The 24558-nt window shown below is 45.1% G+C and overlaps 1 protein-coding gene across 1 annotated transcript in view; it reads right to left on the reverse strand.

Moving 5' to 3' along the window:
• Window positions 1-24558, reverse strand: part of ADAM17 (ADAM metallopeptidase domain 17) — a 475078-nt gene that overhangs the window by 149741 nt on the left and 300779 nt on the right. The window contains exon 11 of the mRNA XM_069235905.1: window positions 14099-14251. Coding sequence (XP_069092006.1) covers window positions 14099-14251 — 153 coding nt within the window. The remainder of the gene's footprint in view (window positions 1-14098; window positions 14252-24558) is intronic.

A 24558-nucleotide genomic window follows, 5' to 3' on the forward strand; every position in this document is an offset into this window, starting at 1 on the left:
TATCAATTCTTACCAACTGCACCCCTTCAACCTTATCTGGCGTGCACGTATTATTCAAAATACAAAAAACTAAAATTCATGACCCTCTGGGTTGGGGAGTGGCCATTCCTGAAACACCTAGCCAGTGGGTGTCGGCCCTCCGAATCCACAATATGCAGGGGCTGCAGTATGTACAACGAATACCTCCAACATGTTGTCTGCAGCTGCCCATCCTTGTTAGAGGAATGGAAAGCACTCTTAAGGCAGGAATTGAACAAATTAGATACGTGCACGTGCCAGTAGGCAACCATCAATGCTCTCAACCCTGACAGTACCACCTTGAACGTTTTGTTGGTCAAGTTTGTGGTCCTAGTGGCTAACAAGCTAAGCCTGGGGGGTTACCACAGTTCATGCACTTTATTGGACCCAGAGACACCTTTACAGCACACTAAGGCAAATTCTTTCAGTCAATCGTCTCCAGTCTAAGGACTGCTCTGGTCGCTCCTTGTTTCAGTGTTGCTTATTTGATTTTTGTTTCTAGCAGAACTTATTTATGAAATATTTGCTTTCTGTACTGCACGGGCAGCACTGTGAATGCACCTCGAGCCTCATGCAAATGTTGAAGATGCATTGAGCCTATTTACGTGTCAGTTCTCAAAGAGAGTAATCAGCCCCCTTATCTTCACTGCTATAAACCGGTTTATATTCTTTGGCCTTAGTAATAACTGGTGTAAGTTTGCTTGTTCCCGTCTTCGTGTCTTTTTTAAAAGCATTGGTGCCCTTTGGTTATGCTGCTTTAACACTGTTTTGGTTGCCATGGTTTTATATAATTTGCGTAAGCTAGACACCTGCCCCATCAATGAGCATTAAGCTCTTGTGCCTAACTTCTCTTGACAAAAATCTGCAGTTATTATATATATTGCACTTTGCTGTTATCAGCTGATAGAGGAGCTCGCTGTATCAACATTATTGACAAACGCAAAATTAAGCCAGGTGCTTGTTCCAGGAGTGAACATTAGGACTTTGTGTCTAACTTTTGTTAACAAAAATCAGCCGCTACTGTCCATTTTGCATCCTACATTTTAATTTTATGCGCTGCTGGAGCAGTTGTCGGAGCCAGCAGAACAGATAAATGCAAAATGTTTAAAAAAAAAAGCGTTTTAAGAATGCTCACATGGCCACTGGTTGTAATGATACATTTAAGTAATAATGCTTTGGAGCCATCTTACTTGGAATTATACTATTGGTTACGCGAATACTGATTGTAATGTTTTTAACCCCTTGGGTGCCCAGGACGTAACGGTTACGTCCTTGATTGCACCGTTCGGGTGCGAGGACGTAACCGTTACATCCTGCTATGGGACCTTGGGGGAAGCGCTAGCGGCCCCTGGTGGCCAATCACCTCCCTCCCCTAAGCAGGGATGGAAGGGGAATTGGTAATTTTGATGTGTCAACCTAGTGTTTTCGGGCATTTCCTCTCGGGGGCACTAGGCCTACCCCCACAAGTGAGGTACCATTTTTATCGGGAGACTTGGGGGAACGCTGGGTGGAAGGAAATTTGTGGCTCCTCTCAGATTTCAGAACTTTCTGTCACCGAAATGTGAGGAAAAAGTGTTTTTTGGGGCAAATTTTGAGGTTTGCAAAGGATTCTGGGTAACAGAACCTGGTGAGAGCCCCACAAGTCACCCCATCCTGGATTCCCCTAGGTGTCTAGTTTTAAAAAATGCACAGGTTTTGTAGGTTCTACTAGGTGCCAGCTGAGCTACAGATTAAAATCCACAGCTAGACACTTTCCCAAAAACACGTCAATTTTCAATGTAAAAATGTGATGTGTCCATGTTGCTTTTTCTGTCGCAGGCATTAGGCCTACCCACGCAAGTGAGGTACCATTTTTATCGGGAGACTTGGAGGAACACAGAATAGCAGAAGAAGTGTTATTCCCCCTTGTCTTTCTCTACATTTGTTCATTCCAAATGTAAGACAGTGTGTAAAAAATACGTCTATCTGAGAAATGCCCTGTAATTCACATGCTAGTATGGGGATCCCAGAATTCAGAGATGTGCAAATAACCACTGTTTCTCAATACCTTATCTTGTGCCCATTCTGGAAATACGAAGGTTTTCTTGATACCTATTTTGCATTCTTTGTATTTCACCAAATGAATTGCTGTATACCCGGTATAGAATGAAAACCCATTGCAAGGTGCAGCTCATTTATTGGCTCTGGGTACCTAGGGTTCTGATTGAACCTACAAGCCCTATATATCCCCACAACCAGAAGAGTCCAGCAGACGTAACGGTATATTGCTTTAAAAAAATCTGACACCGCAGGAAAAAGTTAGACTAAAACTTGGAGAAAAATGGCTGTTTTTTTCACCTCAATTTCACTATTTTTTTATTTCATCTGTTATTTTCTGGAGGAAAACCTTGTAATATCTACACAAATGACCCTTTGCTGAATTCAGAATTGTGTCTACTTTTCAGAAATGTTTAGCTTTCCGGGATCCAGCATTGGTTTCACACCCATTTCTAACTGGAAGGAGGCTAAAAGCACAAAAAATAGTAAAAATGGGGTATGGCCCAGTAAAATGCCACAATTGTGTTGAAAATGAAAATGTCACTTACCCAGTGTACATCTGTTCGTGGCATCGGTCGCTGAGATTCACATGGTCTGCATAGCTGTTTTCGAGTCACTGGACCGAGTGGCTCCTCCTTCTGTGCTCATTGCGCATGGGCGTCGACTCCATCTTCGATTGTTTTCCCCGCAGAGGGTGAGGTAGGAGTTGTACTATAGTAATAGTGCCCGCGCAATGAAATGTGTAAGTATGTACCTATTAAAGGTTTAAATAATATATATACAAATGTACAAAATTGAAGGTAACTTCTGAACTGCTACAGGCTTCCGGGGAGGTGGGTGGGCCCATGTGAATCTCAGCGACTGATGCCACGAACAGATGTACACTGGGTAAGTGACATTTTCAGTTCGATGGCATCTGTCGCTGTAGATACACATGGTCTGCATAGACTAGTAAGCAGTTATTTCCCCATAAGCGGTGGATTAGCCTGTAGGAGTAGAAGTTGTCTGAAATAGAGTTCTTAATACAGCTTGACATACTGCGGCTTGTTGTGCGGATAGCACATCTATACAGTAGTGTTTGGTGAATGTGTGAGGCGTAGACCATGTGGCTGCCTTACATATTTCATGCATTGGGATGTTTCCTAAAAATGCCATTGAAGCACCTTTTTTCCTGGTTGAATGTGCCCTGGGAGTAATGGGCAGTTGTCTTTTTGCTTTAAGGTAGCAGATTTGGATGCATTTAACAATCCATCTGGCTATACCTTGTTTTGATATTGGGTTACCTGCATGAGGTTTTTGGAATGCAATAAATAGCTGTTTAGTCTTTCTGATGTTCTTTGTTCTGTCAATGTAGTACATTAATGCTCTTTTGACATCTAATGTATGTAGTGCTCTTTCAGCCACAGAATCTGGCTGTGGGAAAAAAACAGGTAGTTCTACCGTTTGATTTAGATGGAACGGTGAAATAACTTTTGGTAAAAATGTTGGATTAGGTCGTAGGACGACCTTATTTTTATGTATTTGTATAAAAGGTTCCTGCGTTGTGAACGCTTGAATTTCACTTACTCTTCTCAGAGATGTAATGGCGATGAGAAAGGCAACTTTCCAGGTTAGGAATTGTATTCCGCAAGAGTGCATGAGTTCGAAAGGTGGGCCCATGAGTCTTGTTAGGACCACGTTTAGGTTCCATGAAGGAACAGGTGGTGTTCTTGGTGGTATAATTCTTTTAAGACCTTCTATGAATGCTTTGATGACTGGTATCCTATACAAGGAAGTTGAATAGGTAGTCTGCAGGTATGCAGATATTGCTGCAAGGTGTATTTTAATAGAAGAGAAGGCTAGCCTTGCTTTTTGTAAATGGAGCAAGTAATTTATTATATGTTTTGGAGTTGCGTCTAGTGGTTGTATCTGATTATGATGGCAGTAACAAACAAATCTTTTCCACTTACTTGCGTAGCAGTGTCTAGTGGATGGCCTTCTGGCCTGCTTTATGACCTCCATACACTCTTGGCTAAGTTGTAAGTGTGCGAATTCTAGGATTTCAGGAGCCAGATTGCTAGATTCAGCGATGCTGGATCTGGGTGTCTGATCTGTTGGTTGTGTTGCGTTGCGTTAACAGATCTGGTTTGTTCGGCAGTTTGATGTGGGGTACTACAGAAAGATCTAGCAGTGTTGTGTACCAGGGTTGTCTTGCCCACGTTGGTGCTATTAAAATGAGTTTGAGTTTGTTTTGACTCAATTTGTTCACTAGATAAGGGAGGAGAGGGAGAGGAGGAAAAGCGTAAGCAAATATTCCTGACCAGTTCATCCATAGGGCATTGCCTTGGGATTGCTTGTGTGGGTATCTGGACGCGAAGTTTTGGCATTTTGCGTTCTCTTTTGTTGCAAATAAGTCTATCTGAGGTGTTCCCCAGAGTGTGAAGTAGGTGTTCAGAATTTGTGGGTGGATTTCCCATTCGTGGACTTGTTGGTGATCTCGAGAGAGATTGTCTGCCAGTTGATTCTGGATCCCTGGAATAAACTGTGCTATGAGGCGAATTTGATGGTGGATTGCCCACTTCCATATGTTTTGAGCTAATAAGCTTAACTGCGTTGAATGTGTCCCTCCTTGTTTGTTTAGATAATACATCGTTGTCATGTTGTCTGTTTTGACAAAGATGTATTTGTGGGTTATGATTGGTTGGAAAGCTTTTAGTGCTTGAAAAACTGCTAATAATTCTAGATGATTTATATGCAGTTTTGTTTGATGTATGTTCCATTGTCCTCTTATGGTGTGTTGATTGAGATGTGCTCCCCACCCTGTCATGGAAGCATCTGTTGTTATCACGTACTGTGGCACTGGGTCTTGGAAAGGCCGCCCTTTGTTTAAATTTATACTGTTCCACCATAGAAGCGAGAGGTAAGTTTGGCGGTCTATTAACACCAGATCTAGAAGATGACCCTGTGCTTGAGACCACTGTGAGGCTAGGCATTGTTGTAAGGGCCTCATGTGCAGTCTTGCGTTTGGGACAATGGCTATGCATGAGGACATCATGCCTAGGAGCTGTAGTATTGTTCTTGCTTGTATTGTTTGATTTGGAGACATGTGTTGAATGACTCTGTTGAAATTGTGAATTCTTTGTGGAGTTGGCGTTGCTACTCCTTTTGTCGTGTCTATTATGGCTCCTAGATATTGCTGTACTTTGCTTGGTTGAATGTTGGATTTTGCAAAGTTGACGGTGAACCCTAGTTTGTAGAGGGTTTGTATGACTTGATTTGTGTGGTTTGAGCATTGTGTGAGCGAACTGGTTTTGATTAGCCAGTCGTCTAGATACGGGAATACATGTATTTGCTGCCTTCTGATGTGTGCAGCGACTACTGCTAGGCATTTTGTGAATACCCTTGGAGCGGTTGTTAAACCGAAAGGCAATACTTTGAATTGGTAATGTATTCCTTTGAATACAAACCTTAGATATTTTCTGTGTGATTGGTGTATTGGTATATGGAAATATGCGTCTTTGAGGTCTAGGGTTGTCATGTAGTTGTGTTTTTTGAGCAATGGTAACACTTCTTGTAGTGTGACCATGTGAAAGTGGTCTGATTTGATGAATGTGTTTACTACTCTGAGGTCCAGAATTGGTCTCAGTGTTTTGTCCTTTTTTGGTATCAAGAAGTACAGTGAATAAACTCCTGTGTTTATTTGTGTGCTTGGTACTAATTCTATTGCATTTTTTTGCAGTAGTGCTTGAACTTCTATCTCTAGAAGCTGTGAATGGTGTTTTGATAAATTTTGTGATTTTGGTGGTATGTCTGGAGGGAATTGCAGGAATTCTATGCAATAACCATGTTGGATAATTGCTAGGACCCAAGTGTCTGTAGTTATTTCCTCCCATGCTTCGTAATATTGACCTATCCCTCCCCCCACTGGTGTTGTGTGGGGGGGGTGAGTGACATGTGAGTCACTGCTTGTTGGTAGTGGTTTTGGGGCTTTGAAATCTTCCTCTATTCCTAGGGAATTGCCCTCCTCTATACTGGCCCCGAAAGCCTCCCCTGTACTGTCCCTGGTAGGTGGACGGTGCGGACTGTGAGGTACTGGCTTGTGTGGCCTGAACCCGAAACCCTCCTCTAAAAGGTGTTTTGCGGAAGGTGGTATAAGATCCTCTGCTCTGCGGGGAGTAGAGTGCGCCCATGGCCTTGGCAGTGTCAGTGTCCTTTTTGAGCTTTTCTATGGCTGTGTCGACCTCCGTACCGAACAGCATTTTTTCGTTTACTGGCATGTTAAGTACTGCCTGCTGAATTTCCGGCTTGAATCCAGACGTTCTGAGCCATGCGTGCCTACGGATGGTAACCGACGTATTAATGGTCCTTGCGGCTGTGTCTGCTGCATCCATAGAGGAGCGTATTTGATTGTTGGAAATGTTTTGACCCTCTTCAACAACCTGTTTTGCTCTTTTTTGTAGATCTTTTGGGAGATGTTCAATGAGATGCTGCATCTCATCCCAGTGGGCTCTGTCGTATCGCGCTAGCAGCGCTTGTGAGTTTGCGATGCGCCACTGGTTTGCTGCCTGGACAGCGACCCTCTTCCCGGCTGCATCAAACTTTCTGCTTTCTTTATCTGGGGGAGGTGCATCCCCAGAAGTGTGTGAATTTGCCCGTTTTCTGGCAGCCCCTACCACCACAGAATCTGGTGGCAGCTGAGAGGTGATGAATACAGGGTCCGTAGGAGGCGCCTTATACTTTTTGTCCACTCTAGGCGTTACTGCCCTGCTTTTGACTGGCTCTTTGAAGATCTCCTTTGCATGGCGAAGCATGCCTGGGAGCATAGGCAGGCTTTGGTAGGAGCTGTGGGTGGAGGAGAGGGTGTTAAATAAAAAGTCATCCTCTACTTGTTCAGAGTGTAGTTCCACATTATGGAACTGAGCTGCTCTAGCCACCACTTGTGAATAGGCTGTGCTGTCCTCAGGTGGTGATGGCCTAGTTGGGTATGTGTCTGGGCTGTTATCAGACACTGGTGCATCGTACAAGTCCCACGCGTCTTGATCTTGGTCGTCGTGGCTCATGGCGGTGTGAGCTGGCGAATGTGACGGGGTGTAAGTTGGTGAAGCCGGAGTTACAGGTGGAGGCGAGGGAGGAGGTGTTACCGTCTTTGCTGTTTGTTGCTGAGGAGCCTCTCGTGCTACAAACTGAAGTGTTCTCTTTCTTTTGACAGGTGGAAGGGTACTGATCTTCCCTGTCCCCTGCTGAATAAAGATACGCTTCTGCGTGTGATCCACTTCAGTGGATTGCAGTTCCTGTTCGAATCTGTGTCTTTTCATTTGTGAAGACATAGAAAGTTCTTCAGTATAGGAGCCTGAAACTGGGTCTGTTGGTGCTTTTTTCGGCTCCGAAAACCCTGTTGTTTGTTTTTTCGGCTCCGAGGTAACCTTCCTCTTCTTTTGTGCCGAAAAATCTTGGCCTCTATGATCTTCGGCGCCACTGTCTCGGCGTCGATCCGTGTCGACACCGAACTCTCGGTGTCGATGCTTCTCTTTAGCACTCTCTCGGTCCCGAGGAGGCTGCGTGCCGGTGTCTCGACCGGAGTCGGACGATCTCGACACTGAATGGGCCTTTTTCGGTGCCGATTGTTGGTCACCGTGAATTTGGGTTGAGCCATGGCCGGTTGGCAGTGGCGTCCCCTTGGCCTTTTTGCCTTTTTTAATTTCTGATCTCGACGTCTTACTCACTGTTTTTGGATGGTCGAGTTCGTCGGAGTCTGAATCCTGGATGGAAAAGGATTCCTCCTGTTCCTCTTCTGTCTCGAACTGTCGATGCTCTTTTGGCGTGGACGCCATCTGCAGTCTTCTCGCTCGGCGGTCGCGCAGAGTTTTTCGGGACCGGAACGCCCGACAGGCCTCACAGGATTCTTCGCTGTGCTCGGGTGACAGGCACAGGTTACAGACCGAGTGTTGGTCCGTATAAGGATATTTGTTGTGGCATTCAGGGCAGAATCGAAACGGGGTCCGTTCCATCGGCGTTGTTCTCCACGCGGTCGGGCCGACTAGGCCCCGACGGTGTGCCGAAATCTACCCCGAAGGGCACCGAAGCGCTTCGATGTTCAATGCGTTGTCGTATGTGTTTATCTCGAACCGGATCGCAACGATACCGTCGAAAATCTTCCGTTTTCAGCTATCTTTCCGTTCCGAAACTCGGAGCGACAGGAACACGTCCGAACCCGATGGCGGAAAGAAAACAATCGAAGATGGAGTCGACGCCCATGCGCAATGAGCACAGAAGGAGGAGCCACTCGGTCCAGTGACTCGAAAACAGCTATGCAGACCATGTGTATCTACAGCGACAGATGCCATCGAACATTTGATTTTCTGATTCAAGTCTGCCTGTTCCTGAAAGCTGGGGAGATGGTGATTTTAGCACCGCAAACCCTTTGTTGATGCCATTTTCAGGGAAAAAACCACAAGCCTTCTTCTGCAGCCCTTTTTTCCCATTTTTTTTTTTTTTAAATGAATTGTTCGCTGTATTTTGGCTAATTTCTTGGTCTCCTTCAGGGGAACCCACAAACTCTGGGTACCGTTAGAATCCCTAGGATGTCGAAAAAAAAGGACGCAAATTTGGCATGGGTAGCTTATGTGGACAAAAAGTTATGAAGGCCTAAGTGCGAACTTCCCCAAATAGCCCAAAAAAAAGGCCTGGCACCTGAGGGGAAAAGGCCTGGCAGCGCAGGGGTTAAGTAACTAAACAATAAACATTATTATTATTATTATTATGTTCCAAATCTTTAAGGAACTGCATCACAACAGGTGATTGGAAAAGGAGGACTGGTCCAGCAAACCTAAAAAGGCTGAGGCCAAAGAGAAAACAAACAACAATACATTCAACAGTTTGGCATGCAATGGGACAGTCTGAAGAGTGCCGCACTAAGCCACAAATTTATCCCAGAAACCAGCGTAGATAGATTCCATGGAGGGGGTGCCCAGCAGCTAGAATTATATCAAGAAATTTGGAAGGGAGATCAAGAGAGATCAACTGGTGCCACTCAACCTACATGTGTGGAGGTGCAGGTTGTGCAGGCCCGGATTTTTGGTCCCAGACCTGCTACTAAGTCAAAACATCCTCCTGAAGCGGGAGGACAGACCCAGGAGTTCTGAGTACCACCAGGTCCTGGCCCAATCCTGTGCCACCAGGGTGACTTAGGCATGGCCATTCTTGACCTTTTCAGGAGAGTCAATGCGGGAAGGCATACAGGAGTCCTTTGCACCACTCTGTGCGAAATGAGTCTCAGAAGTAGAGCTTTCTTGGGAACTCCAGTGCACAAAAACATGGACATTGAGCATTCTCAGCAGTGGTGAAAAGAACAGGCCAGGGTTCTCCCCATTGCTAGAAGGCACCCTGAGCCACCTCTGGATGAAACTGCACATCGCAATCCATTGGGCACCATCAGCTGACTGCATCCAACCTGGTGTTTACAGAATCTACCAGGTGCTGTATGATCGGGGACATGCCTTGGTAATTTAACCAGAATCACACCTCAACTTGCTTGAGGCAGCACCACAAGGGGGCAAGGTTGTCTTGAGATTCTATACAAGCCTCTCTTTTATGACTGGCAGGAATGCTTTCAAAACCATGGGAAGCACCTGCAGCTCCAGAAAATTGATGTGGAGGCCATTTCCTCTGGAGACCACAGTCCTCTGTTCTCCACTTCTGCAAGATAGCTTTGCTAACCTAATAGTTTTGCATCCACCACTATCAATTCTGGATGGGGTAGGAAAAGGGGTCTGCCACTAGTATAACTGCAGTCGAGCAGCCACCACTACAATCTATTGCAGTCTCCTCTGAAACCTGGATGCATTCTGACAGGTTAACCTGATGTTGGACCCACTGAGACTTCAGAGCCCACTGCAGGGCTCTCATGTACCATCTTGAAAGGTCAGTGAGCAGGATGCAGGGCGCCAGAAGGCCAAGAAGCCTCAGAGCTAACCTACACTGTGACCAAGGAAAGAGGATGAAACATCTGGATCACAGTGTCCAGGACGGCTCTGATGAAAGTGGGCCTCTACAAAGGGGTCAGGCGTAACTTCAGCAGGTTAATTGAGAACTCCAGCTATGTCAGAAAATTCACTATTATATGCATGTGGTCCGCGATGGACTGTGGCAAACCCACTAATATCAGCCAGTCATCCAGATAGGGAAGACTGGGACCACGACTACCACTGTCACTTATGTGGACGCCAGAGGGACACTGGTGAGGTTGAAAGGGAGCACAGCAAGCTTAAATTGCTTGTGGCCCACCTTTCACTAAAGGTAGAGTCTGTGGGCTTGCAGGACAGGAATGTGAATATAGATGTCACACAGGTCCAACACAACGATCCAGTTTCAGGGATCCATGGCCAATAGGATCTGGGCCATTGTGAGCATCTTGAATTTGTCCTTCTGCAGGAAGGCCCTGAGAGGGAAAAGACCCAAAATATAACGAAGGCCTCCATCCTTATTCTGCACAAGAAGTAACAGAAATGACTTCCACTCATGACTTCTGAAGCCAGTACCCTATTGTTCCTTAGGCCAACAGAGCCTGCACCTCCTGGTGCAAAAAAAAGACAGATGGTCTCCCCAAACCTATGATGTAGGGGCAGGTGCAGCGGGTCGAAAAGGAATGGCAGGAGGCAGGCCCATTGAACAATTTGAAGTACCAACCTGTCAGATGTGATGCTCTGCCATCATGGAAGAAAGTGGCTAACCCTGCCTCCTACCAAACGGTTGTGTGCTGTTAAGGGCACATTAAAGAGATTTCAAAGCCTTGCCAGAGGGGTCCATGCCACCAACCTCAAAAAGGCTGGGAGCCATTTGTGTGGGTGGTGTGGTCTGACGCTGTTGATACATCATGCCCTGGCATATCCCCGAAAATGGTGAAACTGTTTGATGGATTGCTTGATTGGTACTGATAAGCCCACAGAACATGCTACGGGCTTGGCTCTCTGTAAAACGCATTAGGACTGGTGGAGTCTTGCCAACCATGCTTCAGACTGCATAAGTGTAACTTCCAAGGAGTCAGCTGGCATTGAAAGACCTCAAACCATGGCTAGCCAAGGAGAATATTCTGTTGCCAAATGTTTCCAAATGCTTGGGCTCTGTCAAGAGTAGCTGGGAAGGCAATTGGGTTGATTCTGCTAGTGGATGCCTGTAAAATCAAGCTTACAGGAGCTAGATGCTGGGTTCAAATTTCAGGGTCGTCTAGAGCTGGTCTATGATGAACTACGGCCTGTCGAATGGGCAGAGGGACAGAACATGGCTTTGTCCATGTTCCTATGGGTGCATTATGAAGGCTTCATTGAGAGGTAGAAGAGGTTCGTTCAGTGCCTTGCCAGGTTGAAAAACCTCAGGAATCACATTGTTTTTTACCTCCATAGAAAGGAGGTGGAGGTCAAAATCTTCTGTGGCTCTACAAATGACTGTTGCAAAGGACTTGCTTTCTTCTGTTGCTGGTCTGAGGAAAACCAACCTAGTATCTAACCCATTTGCATCCTGTAGGTTCCAGGTACCAGTTATCTTCATCGGAGTTTGGGGCAAACCCGTCCTCATTGGCCACACTTTCAACTCCGTACTGTTGACTCTGGCTGGAGTCTGAACTGAAAAGTTGAAGCTTTGTCTGTGCGCGACTGTGCTGTAATGTTATGGTGTTAGGAATTCGACAGATTCAGTATTAGATGTGCTGCATCACGATCCGGGCCCAGCCTCGGTTGAGACAAATTTGGCTCAGAGTTAAACACCACAATAGGTTGTGTATCCTCTGGTAGTGCCGGCGCCATTAACGCTGGCATCAATGTTCAAAGCACCGGTGCAGATTTAGTACCAGACCCAAAGTCAGTACTGACACCAGTGTAGAACCCAAAGTAGGTTCAAGGAGCACGGACAACGCCAAAGACTGATCCTTTGGTAGTAACCTAACTGGAGGCCCCTGTGGATTGCTGGGGCCCAAAGGCATGCCACCGGTAGTTGGAAGCATGGCTAGGATGTGCAGCATGGCCTCGCTTCAGAGACTTGGACCTGCTGCGACCCCACTGATGGACTCAGAAATTCAGGGTGGGTTGGGAACAAATCAAATTCTCTTAATGGAATGAGGAAAAGAGGTGCGGAGCTATGCATTAATGTCTGAAGGAATTGAAAGAAAGGAACTGAAGTCAGCGTGTATGGGTGGTACTTATATGTGGCTCTGTTCATCAGATTTGGAGAGGAATGGAGTGATCGCAGAACTGTATGACGGCACACAGGAGCACTGCTCTTTAAGTTTCCAAGTCCAGTCTGGCCCCTGGAGATATTCGGAAGTTGAGGAATCTGAGTATTGATCAGTACCATTTTAAAATGTGATCCCACTCCTTTTCATGAAAAGAACCTGCCAATATTGGTTTTCCACATATCCTTTAACATGTTCGGATTTGGCCCTCCAAAGTCCAGAAGAGTCCAGCATATCCAGATAAGCAGCTTAGTGTGAGCAAGCCTGCATGTATTCATAGGTCTACCGTTCTGAATTTGTTAAGACTGTATAGCTTGCGCAGGCCGCCATAATGGCCCTGTAGCGCAGAAAATGACCGAGAGGATGTCCAGTTGTTTCCAATAAAGAGTCAAATGGTACTAGGGTCCCCTTTTCAAACAGGTCCCCAAACATGTATATCCCCACTATCTTCCAGATCCCCAATTCTGGTTTGGATCCCGAAATATATCAGTACTATATTTAATAGGACTTTAGGAGCACGAGGTAACATGCTATGAGTTAGCTGTAGTGGAAGATTGTGGAGGCGAGGAGCCACCAGCTCTAATCGAGGCAGGAGCTCTGTGGTTTGGCAACTTCTCCATCGGCCCGTAGCTCATCTCAAAGTTCTTGGGGTTATGCCCGGCTAATCATCTAACAATCCGCTGGGTCTCAGCCACAATAAAGTACAGCTCAATGTCTGAGACTCCCATGCCATCGTGACCGACCTGCCACTTCACCAGTCCCAGCGTGATTCAGCAGCTTGCTACATCTCATATTAAGTATAGTTGCATGGTGTCGAAATCTTTGAAGACCCATCTAGGAATAAAGACTGGTAGGTTTGCAAAATAATATAAGAGGAGTGTCAGCATCACCATTTGGGATAAGGCAATCCTTCCCATAGGCGGGAGTGATAGCGTCCTCCAGAAGGCCACCCAGGGTGTTAAGGTCCTAATGGTACGCCATATGTTGCCTTCCAGAAGGCCCGCTTCAGATAGGTATCTATGAACCCGTAGATATCTTAAAGTGGTACTTTCCTACCTTATGGCCTCTCCTCCACAACTCACCCAATCTGGAGTAGCCGCTGGGCCCAATAGTTAAACATAGGACTTCTCACAGTTAACCTTTAACCCCAAGTGTCGCCCAAAGTTGTCTAGGGCTTTGATGATGGGTCAGAGGTCAGTTCCCACATCCTGAATTTACAACAAAAGGTTGTCTGTGTAAAGGGAGATAACATACATCCGGCATTGTTTGACATAAAATTAACGCTCCTGTCCTTGAGAGCTTCTCTGTCCCCAGGTAAATAGAAAGCTATTCATGATAACTTCCCTGGGTAGCGACTTAGGAGATTTGGGTGGGATTTGTAAAGAACTGGTTTGGGTGTAACTTTTATGAAGTAGGTTACGATTCTTTTATAAAACCTCAGTCATCACCCTATATAGCATGTTAAGGCTGCTGAGTCTATTATAATAACTTTATGATGATATCCACTGCATGTGAGCATGTCCCCGGCGCTTCACAATTATGGGTAGCATGCATTGAACAATATAAAAAGAATTACAGAATCCCTGTCCAACCCAAAAAAGTGAAAACCATTTTTATGAAGGTTGCCTGTAAGTGCATCTACAACTACATCTATTCATCAATCAGTCTTAAAGCATTTGCAATGGATTTCGTCAATACCTGTTATAGGAAATTTAGCATGCTCTATGCCGTTGTCTAATGTGCCAAAGGTAAGAGCATTTCAAGTATTAAGCACTCTGTAAAACGATATTTTATGCTTAGAATCTCAACTGTTGGATGAAATATAACCAATACCCGAAATACCTTATTGTTTTCGTGATCTCCACTGACAGCAATAGGATACATGACATACTTTCCCCCGTGGTCTTCGCTAGGTGCACAGGCTGCTAAGGTGTCAGGATCATGTTCTGCTCCAAAGTTATGTCCCAGTTCATGAGTGGTAACAAGGTCTGCTTCCTTTAACAATGCAGGGAAAATTCAAAAAAGAAGAAAAATGTAATGCTAGATTTATAGACTAGGCAGCAATTACCCCTCTAACATTAACGAGGATTATAATCAACATTATAACGGTAAAACCATATTCCAGGACGCAGGATGTGTAATCAGGATCACCGGATCTCGATGATGAGAGTAATATATTATCTGTCTGTTCTGAAAGATGAAAAGGCAACAAATTGTGCAACCAAATATTTTTTCAAGCAGAAAAGCAACAGTGCATTATACTTTAAATGTCGGACACCCTGAGGTAAGCAGGGCTGTGCTGAACGGCTTCACCGAGGAAAGCCACTAAAGATAAGGTACAAAAGTAGACAAATTAGTCATGCAGAAGGCTCCCATCACTCATGCCACCACCAAATTGCGTGTGTTTCAATACGTTTGGGAATAGGTGTGGGAGAGTGCACAGGTGGAAGGGAAGGTGAATATGTTCCTAATCAAGCATGTTTTTATTTTATTTCAGACCAGTGCTTAATGTGTGCATATGCCAGTGGTGGGCCTCGGTACTACAGCATGAAAAAAGGAAGAAAAAGACGTGGTTACAGCTCCATCATTTTGTATGCGCATGCATGCGTGATAACCTAGGCATTCACATACGTCATTACACAAGCACGCACGCATGCATTCATTCAAAATGAAGCACCTGCCACTTTTTTTTAAATTTACTAATCCAAAGCGGATATGTAAATAAATTAAAAAGGAGTTAGAGTGAAAGCATTTTTTTCTTTCAGTATAACGTTTAAAAATAATTATTGAAAAATGAGACTGCAGGATGGGGGAAACGGATGAGCGGGCGGGGAGCAACTGGGAGGGGAAGGGGAAGATAAAAGCAGCACACAAGGGAAAGCAACATGGGGAAAAGCACAGAAGACAGAAAGCAACAAAGTCTGGGGGGAGGAAAGCACACGGATGAGAGAGAACAGCTTCGAGCATGGGGGCGGGAGGCACACGAGGGGTACAACAGGAAAACACATGCACTATAATGGAGTGCTCACTAAAAAAGTAAAAAGGAGTTACCTAGAGCTAGCAGTGGAGGACGCAAGTAGAGACTATAATGATGGACACAACTATAGAGGCTACACATGATGGACAAGGCAAGCCATTGAATAAGAAGCAAGCAATTGACTGCAAGCAATAGGTGGGGTTTACACCAACTGTTAGTTTTTGTCAAGCTGATAAAAGGTTACTTTGAGGAAAAAATACACTTTTACGTTGCCATCAATCACCTATTTATTGCTTTATGGAATTTCTGTGGCACTTTCTCAAAAAAGGCTTTAACATAATTAGTGGCACTTGTTTTCTCAGTATATGGAAAAAATAAACAAAAACAGAGAAAGAAAAAAAACTGGGGATAAGGGAAAAACCACAAGTTGGACAGGGCTCATTTAAAATACTTACAAAGTAAATAACGGGCATAATTAAATATTAAAATGATAAAATTCGAGACAGTTTTTCAACCCTTCCTAAAAGGGGGAACGAAAAATAATGGCTGGTTTGGGAATACAGATAGCATTATGAACCTAGTAAGTAAACTCAAGTGCCCCAAGCAGCTTGCTCCCACAGCTTGCACAGCAGAAGATGGAATTAACTGGAAGCAGACGTGGGCAGCTGGCAAGTAAACTACAGCTGCCAATCCCAATCGACATATATGCAGCAGCCCAGGAATGGCTATACTTAAAAGTTCCACAAGAAACAAAATTCTAGGTAGAATTAGGCTGGAACTTTTTGAATGCTGATCCCGTTACAACTGTGTAGATAAGCATCATTTTCTTTGAGAAATCCATGCACATTCCGAGGTTCAGAGATTTAAAATCCCTTCACCTTTATTCCACAAGACACTTTTGTCAAAAACTGTGAGGCAAACGTCATTCTCTCCACATTACTGTCGGCACAATTAATCACACATGCAGCGTTTTAGTCTTGCGTAAGCCAAGACCTTTTGCTATGTTTTTATTTTTGTACCTTTGGTTTAAAGGATACTTTAAACACATAGGGGGTTATTACAACTTTGGAGGAGGTGTTAATCCGTCCCAAAAGTGACTGTAAATTGACGGATATACCACCAGCCGTATTACGAGTTCCATAGGATATAATGGACTCGTAATACGGCTGGTGGTATATCCGTCACTTTACCGTCACTTTTGGGACGGATTAACACCTCCTCCAAAGTTGTAATAACCCCCATAATGCCTCCCCTTGATCAGAATGGCACCTACAGATGACTTTGAGCCAGTCTCCTTGAGACAACAGCTTCTTTGTCTCGGGACTTTCCAGCCTTTGGCTTGATACACTGTCAGTCATATGTTGGATCGGCTCACAGACGTATTTTAGCCAAACTGTCCTTCTATTGGCTATTTCCGAGTACATGCTGCTTTCACTGGGATACAAAAGGGACATCATAAAAGCATGATCAATCATCACACTTTTTGTTAGATTCAGTAACCTACGTGGCATACAGATTTTTAGAGATAAAACTCCTTTTTTTCACTGAGGCATCCATTACTTAGATGTTTTTGTCAGTGGTCTAGTGTGAGCCTGACCTTACTATGGCTGTCTCACTAGCATGCAAGTGTTAACATTGCTACAACCTGTCCTAAAGTGGACTTAGTGGAAGGATGATTAAAGGTGTCAAAAAGGATGGGAGATGGAAATATGGGGGACAGAGAGTAGGGGATCTGAGTAGGTTGGGTCAAAGCCCAACCGCAAACCCACCACTCCAAAAAAACAATCCAAATGGTGATCCTAGTGACTGCATACCACGTTTCACCAAAGCATAGCCGAAGGAAGTCAAGTAGTAGCATCCTGGGAGTTAACATGGTCATCACTCCCTTTCTTATCTTGTTGAGCCATCAGATAGATCATCAGAGGAGCCTAAATGTCCTTAGGACGAGAGTGTATTGGCATCAGTCCCCAAGAGGTGGCAAGTTGTACCTAGCAGTAGACAGCATCCTGCCAGGGTCAGCAGAGGTGCGGGACGCCTGCCCCAATGGATGCCAGCAGCAGCAAGATTGCAATGAGTTTGCGCAGGTCAGCGAGGGCATCTTTTACATAGCCAAGCAACGCTATAATCTGTGTCCGCTCATGCGTTCAGTCCGTAATCAGCGTAATAAAATCAAAAACATTAGACCAAAAGCACGCAACTTTGGTGAACTCCAATGCCAAATGTAATAGGTTAGCATTGGGCACAGCACAAGCAGAATGGGCCCTAAAGCAGAACCTTCCCGTATAGTTGTGTGGGTGTCCGATATAGTCTGTGCATGTATTTAAAATTAACTAAGCAGAGCCTGCCCAGGGTAAGGGCCAAAGATGCAAGCAACAATATCGCCACTGTTCCTCACTTGATAGGGGTTGCCAAGTCAGCAGACAAGGCAGCTCGCACAATAATGGCGCGGACTGCTGCAGCCTCCTGCATCATAGTGCAAAGGAGAGTGATGAGCTTGCGCGGTGACGGGTTAGTGAGCATCAAGCTTCGAGTGCCGCTGGAAAGTATCATGCATGGTATGCTGGGCTGTCTGTAATCAACGGTAAGTAAGCACATCCAGAGGCGTGGAGGCAGGATCACCCGACACTTGTTGTGGGGGAACGAAGGCCGCCTCTGTATGCACATTTCCAAAGGTCATGCGCTGCGGCTGTCGCAGTGATTATGAGCGGGCGCGCCCCTAGTCACAAGAAGCAGGGGGTGTCTCATAAGTGGCACCGCTGGGACAGTAAAATGATCTGACCTCGTCTGCTGATGGAGCCTGTCCCACGCCTAAACCATACTATCTACAGTGAATCTGAGAAGTGGGGACACTTAGAAGGCAGGTACAAAGCAGCCCACTGTGGGCAGGGGGATATCTGATTGTGTTCGGGCACCGTGTACAGGTGAAGCTGAGTGAGGTGCAGCCAAAAATGAGCAAATTTTGCCTCCACGAAGCAGATAGGGGGCAGTCAGCACCTCTCATGCCACAAGGTTGTTTTCCTATCCAAGCTAATGAAATAGGTGAAATGTGAGGCGCTTGCGATAATGAGCGTCAGAGGGATTGGTAGATTAATAAATAAATAATTAAATTTAGGGGGTATTAACATTTTGGCAAATGCGATCCTCCTAATAAGAGACAGTGGCAGTCTTGCCCATGTGGACGTTCGGTCCTCGAACCATGTCATCAACTGACCACAATTTCCATCCGTAGTTCATCCAGATCTCGACTGAGCCAAACCCCTAATAATTAACCGGGTCTATTGTCCACATCTAGATAATTTGGACTCAAATGTTCACGTTGCATCACTAAGCAGAAATATGATGGATTTAGACCAATTGATGTTGATGCCAGCAAAGCCGTTAAAATGAATAATTTTCCGAATAATAGGATCCAGATCAATTTCAATGTCTTGGACATACAAGGCAAAGTCAACCGAATACATAGAGATCAATATTCACATGAGGTGATCGCAAGCCCACAGTGCAAATGAGGTTGCCGCAGCCAAGGAGTTAAGGGCTCCATCACAATGGCAAAAAGAATGGGTGGCAGTGGGCAGCCCTGCAGCATCCCCCATGTGATCTCAAAGGGTGGAGTAATCACCCTATTAACACATAGTTGGGCTACAGGCCGCACATAAAGCAGCTTAATCAGCCGTAAGATAGTGTAGCCAATTCCAATTCTATCCGAGAGGTGGGAGAGAAAGGGCCACTGAAGAGAATAAATACTTTAGTGGCATGTAGCAGCATCGCTGCTGCACCAGGGTGGAGGTCGACTGAATGTACAAGTGCACAAGTCTAAGTTCAAACGTAAGGTCTAACTTTGCTATAAGTAAAGTTAGACTTTTGGTCTAAGCTTAGACTTTCAGTCTAAACTTAGACTAAAAGTCTAACATTACTACTAGTAAAGTTAGACTTTAGGTCTAAACTTAGAATTTTGGTCTAAGTTTACCTTTGTGAATCGGGCCCATCTTTTGCAGATTGTGTGTTGTTGAATGGCCTAGTATAAAGATGGATTAATCTGGATGAACAATATTCGGTAACAGGGGGAGAAGACAGGAAGCAATCACTTTTGCCGCCAATATTTCATTGTTCAAGCTGCTCATAGAACGTGGCCTGTAGGTATTGCAGCATTGAGGAGTTTTGAAAGGCTTCAAGATAGGAACAATAAGAACCTTTCGAAAAAAGGGCGGAAGTAAACCGCACATTAGGGATTCCTCGTACATGGCCATGGGATGGGTGGGAAACGAGAAGAGCATATTCTTTATAAAAAGCTGCCATCAGGCCGTGTAGGCCTGGCACCTAATCACCAGGCATACCAATAATAACCTGTACTAAGTCCTTCACCGTGAAGAGTTCATTTAGAAACCGGTGGTGCCCGTAGTCTAACAACAGCATTTGCACGGAATTCAAGTAGGTCAGAAAAGATAGATGACGAGGATGAGGAGTATACAGTAGAATAACAAAATGATCATAATGTGCTGTATAGCTGAAAAGAACACATGAGCAGTCTGTTGGTCATCTACTATGTGGTCGCTTGCCCAAGGTGTGCGCAGTAGGCCAACCAGTGTCTTACCTGCCCTATCTTCCTCTCCATTACACCAAGGGTGTGCCTTCCTCTCAAGGTAATGCATTTTTCGCAGCGCTGCTGCATTTTATTCTAAGATCTTTCGCCAGATGGACGCAAGGAGGTCTCACTATTAGTGGTGAAAAACTGAAGCTCCAAAGCCTTGATATCTGCCTCCAAGCACGCAAGCTCTCCACGTAGCATCCAAAGTATTACAACTTGTTTAGCAATACATGCCCCTCTCAAAACTGCCTTAAACGCCTCCCAGAGTGCGGATGGAGACTCTACAGAGTGCGTATTCTGTTCAAAGTGCTTAATGATCGTTTGGGGGAACCCTCCAAGAGAAGGTTTGCAATACAAAACTCCAATGGGGTAGGGTGTCATCTGTCGATTAATCATTATTGCTGGGGCATCCACAGCTGGAACCCCCCAACAGAGGGAGCAGGCCTAGCCCAGCAGTAGGCGGGTCCATCTCTCAAACAAACTTGGTTGCAGTCATGTGATCTGTAAAATGGTATGTTTTTCCGCAAATTCAAAGATTGGCTGGGTAGATCAAAGAGTACATGATGCCAACTTTTTGCAATGATTGCAATAATCGCTTCACTCAAAGGAGTTCACATGGTGCAGCCTGCACAGCCAATGTAAAGTCCGGGAAAAAGGAAACTGTGTTTCCCTGGTACTGGAGAGGTCGTGCTAGCTGACTAGGCATAGTGCAATGTTCCGGTCTCTATAAGTCAAATACAAGAAATTATGGGTGCGCTGGAACTCCAAGAGGTTGATGCGGGCCCGAGCACTGGTGCACCCTCTCCAATATGAACACGGGGATAAATCATTCCCAAAGATGGATAGCAACATAGCTTCTACCCAGGTTTCCCTTTGATCCATCGCTGTTGATTTATGGATACTTAGAATGCACACATTATTTTGGCTCAAGAGCGCTGCAAGGTTCTCATTCTTGCTTTTAATAACCTCAAGAACTTTTTCCATCCAGACTCTCTATTCAGTAGTAGACTGTGTATGTTCAGCCACGCACATACGCTCCTCATGTCTGTCTACTTTTTTCATAGACAATCAATCGGACAACGAGGAGGTCAATCTCTGAGTAATGGTATTCAGGTTGTGTGTACGATCTAAGAACATTGAGCAAACGTTTTGAGCATCCTCGGTCTCCTCACAAGTCTGTGTATTTTGTCCTGGGGCCTCAGGGCCAGGGCCTAACTCCGCAGTGCATGTGAGACAACGCAACTCAAAAGGGAAGTTTAGGTTTATTTATCAGTAAAACCTTTGCATTTACATAAAACACAATAAAAATGCAAGAATAAACCAGGCAAAAAGACTAATGATAATACAATATGTGCATTAAGGCACGTTACCAACAGAGCAGATAATCAGCTTGGTCTAGCAAATAAAATCTCGTTAGGTCATACTGAGATCAAGCAAAGTGCAGAACTGCCAAATGATCTGTACAAAATTCCCATGTTGAGTGCTTTTTTGCATACTATGGCATTTTGAATCAACGAATAAATATTTTCTTTGCTGATTAAACATTGAGCAACATGAGAACATCGATAAGGGCCAAATATTTACTAAGAAAGCAGCTTAATCACATCAAGAACCTAGCTGTCCTACACGCTAACTGAATATTATGACCGTCTAAAAGAGTTATTACTGCAGGACAACAGAACCTAATTTGCAAAGCCCTTAAAACGGGGCGTAACAGTTTTCACCTCTGGGGTAACAGGGGTAAACACGTACACAACAAATGAAGTTGACTTTCTTGGCTGAAGCTGCAGAAGTGGCATTTAGGCCCTTATTACACGTTTGGCGGGAAGCAGAGGACATCTGATCGAGCTGGCGGCAATGTGGCGGTGCGGCGGGTGCAGTAGCAGCCGCCGCACTTTCCACTGCCCGTAATTTGGGCAGTGGAAAGTGTGACGGGCCGTCTATGTGGGCTCCAGCACTGCCCATGGCAAGACCAAGGGCAGTGCAGGGGCCCCAAAGGGGCCCCTGAAGCCCCGATTCTGCAAGCCTTTCCATGGCAGTCCAACTGCCTTGAAAAGGATGGGGGATTGGGGAGTCGTAATGCCCAGAGCAGCTCTGCATGCAGCGCCACCCTGGCAGATTACAACTGCCAACACCGCCAGGCTGTCCGACTGCCACTGCGAGCCTGCGGTCCTAAGGCCGCCAGACTCGTAAAAAGGGCCTTAGTGTCCGACCAAGAGTGCTTCAGAGAAGGGACACAATCCTTGGAAGGGTATGTCCCCAGGTGAATTATTAATAATGCATGTTGAACAGATGATGCTATGTGTGTCATAAAGTAAGGTTGTAGGGACCATGCAGAATATGAAGGCAGCACTGCCCAAGCCTGCCTTTTATTGGCATACTAGCCTTATCAGTGATCCATGAAAGTTGTTTTGAGGTCCCTTTGGTGATTTTTTTAAAGGAACTACAGTCCAAATTGGAGTTCCAAACTGTATGAGCTTTTAACTTGTCCAGTGCCTGCTATAACGTCGTTGGCCAGGAAGTCTTCCTGGGCTGCTGCCTCTCCATTTCCACCCAACCCCTAGCAGCAAGCGAAGCTTGGGGGCAGATCCTAGCTTCCAACAGAATTTGATGATAGTGCTCCATCTGACCAGGCCTTGGTGGAACAGGCCAAACTCCAGTCTTAGATTTGGATATCCACTAAGGGAGGCAAAAGAGGCATTTGAATAGTGATGACTGCAGCAAATTTAGGGTAGATGTGTTATTTTCCTTTAATAGTTCGCAACCATACGTTAATGATGGACATTTTTTTGCTCTGATGACTTGGAGCAGGAAGTGATAAGATGTGCTGCCAATATTCTTTTGCAGAAATTTGAAGGTGAACTGCAGCTTATTTGCAGTGGCTCTTCTGAGCAGTAGGTACTCTCTAAACGATAGCCGTGAATCCAATACCACACCTGTATATATTTGTAGGATTTGACCAGGTCCAGTGGTTCACCAAGGACTTTCCACATAAAAGATAAGAAGCCCCATGGAAAAAAGAGAGCAAATCACTTTGGTTACTGTGGTTTAGTTCTAACCCCCACGATTGAGTGTTACCTGACAATTTGGTAATTAAACGCTGGAGATCAAATGGGTTTGACTCAATAAAACAATATCATCAGCATATTGGAAGCATCTTACGGGATCATTTGCTAGTTGGGGGGATGCCACATTATACTTCAGTGAGGCATGTGTCTAAATCGGCTATACAGATGTTAAATAAACATGAGGCTGATACGCACCCCTGTTTCAAGCCGGAGAACGTGGGAATTTTTCGCATAGTGCAATGGCCACTGGCGATTTTGATTTGGACCAAGGTATCGGAGTACACATAAATAATGGCATTCAGTAGTTTGGGAGGCACTCCCCAGTAGGGCATCTTGGCCCAAAGTCGGTCCGTTGGGACCCGGTCAAATGCTGCTTTCAGATCCAAACAGGAAGTGTAAAGTTTGGAACTTCTTACTTTTGCTTTTTTAACAATAAGGCTGACAGCTAGGAGATTAGTTGGAGTACTCATACCTGCTCTAAAGCCAGTCTGGGTCGCTGAAATTATGCTGGCTGAGCTAATTCAGTCTTTCAAGTCTATCAAGCGATTTGGTTCGTAAATCTTTGCGTCAACATTGGTTAGAGCAATCAGTGTATAACTAGCTGGATTTGACTGTGAGACAGATTTATATTTGGGATGCAGGATGCGGTCAATCTGGGAAGTCTGTACGACATTGGCTTGGAAGGTATAACTGAATATTGGAGACAAATAGTTGGCCCAGAATTGTTGGTCAAATTTGAATAGTGGATTTGGAAGTCCATGTGGGCCAGGCGGCCTTTTGATCTATGATGTTTAAGAGAGCGCTAGACCTTTGACTCGTCCCGCCATGTGCCGAAAAGAGGTTAAGTCTGTTGAGATGTTATGAATGAAAGACCCTGGCTGGGCTGAGTCTGTGCACCAGGGGTAGACAGTTTTGGGAGTTGAATAAACAGCTGTTATATATCTGAGCCACTCAGCTTCAGTTATACCGGAGTTGTGGTTGATCCCATTTCACGTTTTGTTGATCAATCAATCAAATACTAATAGAGTGCGGCAAATCACCCGTGAGGGTCTCGAGGCACTAGAGCTGTATGCTGCTGCATGGAGGAATGATCAAGTTCTCTTCTGAATAGTTGGAGTGATGGTGCAGTCCTGAGGTGCAGGGGGAAGTTGTTCCAAGCCTTGGCTGCCAGGTGCAAGAAGGAGTGTCCTCCATTTTTGGCTCTACGGATCCTTGGGGTGTCTATGAGGGAGAGGGAATCTGATCGAAGGTGTCTGGTCGGTTGGTAGAAGGTCATTCAAAGAGTGATGATCTTATTTTGGTGAGGGAGGCCGCCTTGGCTAACTTGCAGAGTGCACTTGATTCACGTTGATCGGCATGGGGAGAGCAGGTGGATTTGTAATCCCTTTCTTTTGTTGGAAAATTGGGTAAAAAAACTGCACCTTTGCCAGTCTGTTGATGTTCAGTCTCCCTTGTGACTAGATTTTTATCTAAGTGCTTGATGGTGTTGCCAAACGAGAAGGAAGTTTGGACTTTTGCCACTGAACTTTTGTTAAGCCTGGCCTTTCTAAGGCACTTGACCGCTTCGTTTTGAGAGGGTCATTATTGAAGATTGATTGGCAGAGACTTGCTCCAAATAAAAATGATCAGGAGGAGGGGAGGCCTTTTTGAGTAGATGCGTAGATGGTGCATC

Source organism: Pleurodeles waltl, chromosome 5 (assembly GCF_031143425.1).
Source record: "Pleurodeles waltl isolate 20211129_DDA chromosome 5, aPleWal1.hap1.20221129, whole genome shotgun sequence".
In the NCBI taxonomy this organism is placed as follows: domain Eukaryota; kingdom Metazoa; phylum Chordata; class Amphibia; order Caudata; family Salamandridae; genus Pleurodeles; species Pleurodeles waltl.